At 31.1% G+C, this 3,665-nt stretch overlaps 1 protein-coding gene across 1 annotated transcript; it reads left to right on the top strand.

Annotated features, from left to right (window-relative positions):
- LOC109359399 lies at positions 906 to 2,975 on the top strand. The gene is made up of 3 exons (XM_019604046.1): positions 906 to 1,146; positions 1,290 to 1,505; positions 2,285 to 2,975. The coding sequence occupies exons 1-3, from the start codon at positions 937 to 939 to the stop codon at positions 2,489 to 2,491; spliced, it is 633 nt and encodes a 210-aa protein (XP_019459591.1). The 5' UTR covers positions 906 to 936; the 3' UTR covers positions 2,492 to 2,975.

Raw genomic sequence — 3,665 nt, 5'->3', positions numbered from 1 at the left:
AAGGGTTTGACTCTTAAATTCTCATGAAAAGGGTACGTGACACAATGTCTATCAAATGTGTCATATTTATAATTCTTTCAATAGTACCGAGATTTCATGTGTGAGTTGTGCACACTTATTATAATGAATAGTTGTTTCAAAGCTTGTCTACCAATTTTATTCGGAGTAAGTGGAACCATAACTTACTAAGTAATGGTTCAAATCATAAGATATCATTATCTAGAATGGTGGGGACTGTGAAAGATATACAAAATATCAGAATTATGGATTAATTATATAGAGAATGGTGATGATTTATGAAACAAGGTATCATTTGGCATAGTGGTTGTGAATGTTGGCAACGGATTCATGGTTGTGTGTTTAATCCCACGTTTTGTGATTTTTTGTTCATGTTTTTATTTACAATGCGTATAATAAAAATAAAAAATCACACCCATCAGGATTTGAACAAAGGACATAGTGCTTAGCAAAGATTGCAACTGCCGCTAGGCTATCACACCATTTTGTATAATTACTGAACTGTTATACTATATAACTGTTTGTTAACGCGTACAGAATATAAAATGTACTTCTCTCGCAAGTGATATGAACTTCTCTATAAATAGATACACTTAAAGGTATAATCATCATCCGAATTATCATAGCTAAGAAATTATCTTCCATTTCTTTAATGCATGATAGAAATGTAAGAAACATAAGTTTGTAAATTATTATTGAAAGATTCGTTGTTCATCCCACTTGCATCCAATATACGGTAAATTGGTGAGGGCGAATCGAACCTAAAGGTTAGTATGCTAACATATGCTTTGGAGATTTTACGTGCATATCCATCAACCATTTTTTTGTTCAAGTGGTGCAAAGTCTTCCCGACCATTCAAATTTGTCTCATATGATACCATCTTATTTAATTTCTTGAAACTTATGCTTTGGAATTAAATGTCCATATTTCTCTCTCTCTCTATGCAGGATACAATGTTGGTGCCTCCATGGCTTGAACCACTTCTAAACACATCCTTTTTCAATATCTGTCGGATTCATAAAGATGCTGCAAGAAGTGAATGTAACATGTTTTGTCTTGACTGCAATTGTGATGCTTTTTGCTTTTATTGTTGTTCTTCAAGACACAAAGATCATCAAGTCATTCAGGTTCTTATTCATATTGAATTTTCTATTTACATTTCTCTTATCAATTATTCTCATATGCAATGGGGTTGATTTTATTGATCTAAAATTTAATAAATTCATAATTTTTATAACATATGTATAATGTGATAATTTTTGTTGATTAGATAAGAAGATCTTCATATCATGATGTAGTGAGGGTAGCTGAAATTCAGAAAGTGTTGAACATAAGTGGAGTGCAAACATATGTGATAAACAGTGCTAGAGTACTGTTTCTGAATGAGAGGCCTCAACCAAAATCTGGGAAAGGAGTAGTTCACATTTGTGAGATTTGTGGAAGAAGCCTCTTGGACCCATTTAGGTTCTGTTCTTTGGGTTGTAAGGTGAGACATTATTAATAAATTATTTTAGTTCCCTTTCATTACATTGTTCATTTCATTATCAAAATGGACATCATTTACAAATTACAACTCAAATCACTCTCATCATATGGGGATAACACCCACCACCCATACATCATCACCTGCATTTTGAAGCCTATCACCATCATAATTATATTCCCACCACTATTAATCATCATGTTGATCTATATCTAGCATATGTGTATAGAAGTCCTTTGTCCTCTATTGACATTTTAATTTTCATTTATATTTATTATAACCATAGAAATATTTAATATTAATTTTGCTACAAAAAATATTTTATAACCATAGAGTATGATGAATGATTTAGACCATAATATTTAAGATTTAAATATCAATGTTTTATTAATAAACATGATTTATGATAAAAATATTTAGCATCATTCGATTCATACAGTATATATATCCTACCTAGTAGGACTAAAACTAAATTATTGTTGTATAAGCATAGGAATATTTAAAAGCAAGAGTGAAAGTGCACCATTCTAAACCATTGAATATGAAGAATGATTAAGATCATTATATCTAAGTTAATGAATCCACAATAAAATTCACCCAAGATTTGTGCAATCTATTCTCTAAACTACAAGTTACCCTTTAGAGGAGTCTCACGCTAGTTTAATATAATTATACATATCATTATTGCACAATATATGGAACATGGCATGATGCATGTAAAATAATTAATGTATGATTGGCTTAATTAATTTGGATTGCTTTGTTGGCAATGAATGCATTAGCTTGTAAGAATAAAGAGAAATGGGGATGCAAGCTTTGCTTTGGATGATAGGAATGAGACAATGCCAATGGAGGGGGCATCAAGAGAGCAAGAAGAGAAATTGCGTGAAGGCTCACAACAAGACATGTATTCGGACACGCATCTTCCACCTCCTTCAAATGCAAGGAGAAGAAAAGGAATTCCTCATAGGGCTCCTTTTGGCTCCTAATCATTGCTATTTTCTTCAACCCACACCTCAAAATTGGTACATATTCAATATTCAAACCCCATCATTTTTTTTACAAATATAACCCCTCTTGGGGAATCTCGTTCGTACATTTTATTTTTTTAGTAAAGCAAAAAAAATAAGTAAAAAAAAGAATGGTAGCCTTTGGTGGAGGGTTTCATTTATACATTGTCCAAGAAGTGGGAGAGGAAAAGAGAGGAAAGGTATATAGGAAAGTTCCTTCTTTTTGGGTATGGGTCCCAAAACAACAAATTCCCCTTGTGAAGAGCCAATAATGCATATTTGTTTAATATTTTGATAGTTTCAAGTGTACATGTTATTAATAAATTAAAAAGCAAGTCTTGGTGGAGTCCGTTTAATAGTTTGTAATGAATGACCCACCATCGCACATGGGTCGTTAACTAGAAGATAATCACAACTTTCCACAATGTTTCTAACTTTATATCATTACATTATTCCTTAATATGTGCATGTAATGTAATGGGGACGAATAACTTTCTATTTCTTGTTACCAATTTCGGTGGTGCTCTTTTTAATCTTTCCTTTTATTCTTATCATTGTAATTTTCTAGATGTTTTCTTTCGAATCTCTACTTTCATTTATTCTTCTATCGATTTTTTCTTCAATGAAGTTATGAAAATAGATAAAATATGAATGTTAAATTGACTTATACTTGGCATCCCTTTCCCTACTTAATTAAATTATCATAAGTGAAGGCAATTAGGTAGGATATATAGGGTGTGATTTCATTATTAAGGTGTAGGATTTAAGGAATAAAATAAATAAGCTTATGGATTCAAGTTTTTTATACAATAAAATATTAATATACTAATTTTCCTGTAAAAAAAAACTAGGTAGGGAATATATGAATGATAGGTACTCAGTTTTTTTAAGCGTGCGTCATCCAAATTTAACAAAGGCCAGGTATGTTCAGATATTTTTACTTTTAATAATAACATTATACCAATGTTTCCTGGATTGGCTGTTATGTTATATTCCTACTCAGTTATCCGTTCCATTACAAGAAAAATGCAACTTAAGAAATATAATAAATATGTTGATTTAAATTAAATTAATCTCCCCGTCGTTATTAGTGTTACCTAAATCAATAGTATTGAATAAGAGTTAACATGAAAATCTTGAACTTCTAACTATA

This window comes from Lupinus angustifolius, chromosome LG11 (assembly GCF_001865875.1).
Source record: "Lupinus angustifolius cultivar Tanjil chromosome LG11, LupAngTanjil_v1.0, whole genome shotgun sequence".
Taxonomy (NCBI): domain Eukaryota; kingdom Viridiplantae; phylum Streptophyta; class Magnoliopsida; order Fabales; family Fabaceae; genus Lupinus; species Lupinus angustifolius.
Note: the sequence above shows the minus strand (reverse complement) of the source record. Positions and strands in the feature narration are given on the sequence as shown.

What these genes read in the sequence shown, in the direction of transcription:
- LOC109359399 (XM_019604046.1), top strand. Translation starts at nt 937, where the DNA reads ATGTCCATATTTCTCTCTCTCTCTATGCAGGATACAATGTTGGTGCCT. An exon ending in AAGATCATCAAGTCATTCAG is followed by an intron (nt 1,147 to 1,289) that starts GTTCTTATTCAT and finishes TTTGTTGATTAG; the next exon opens with ATAAGAAGATCTTCATATCA. An exon ending in TCTGTTCTTTGGGTTGTAAG is followed by an intron (nt 1,506 to 2,284) that starts GTGAGACATTAT and finishes TGAATGCATTAG; the next exon opens with CTTGTAAGAATAAAGAGAAA.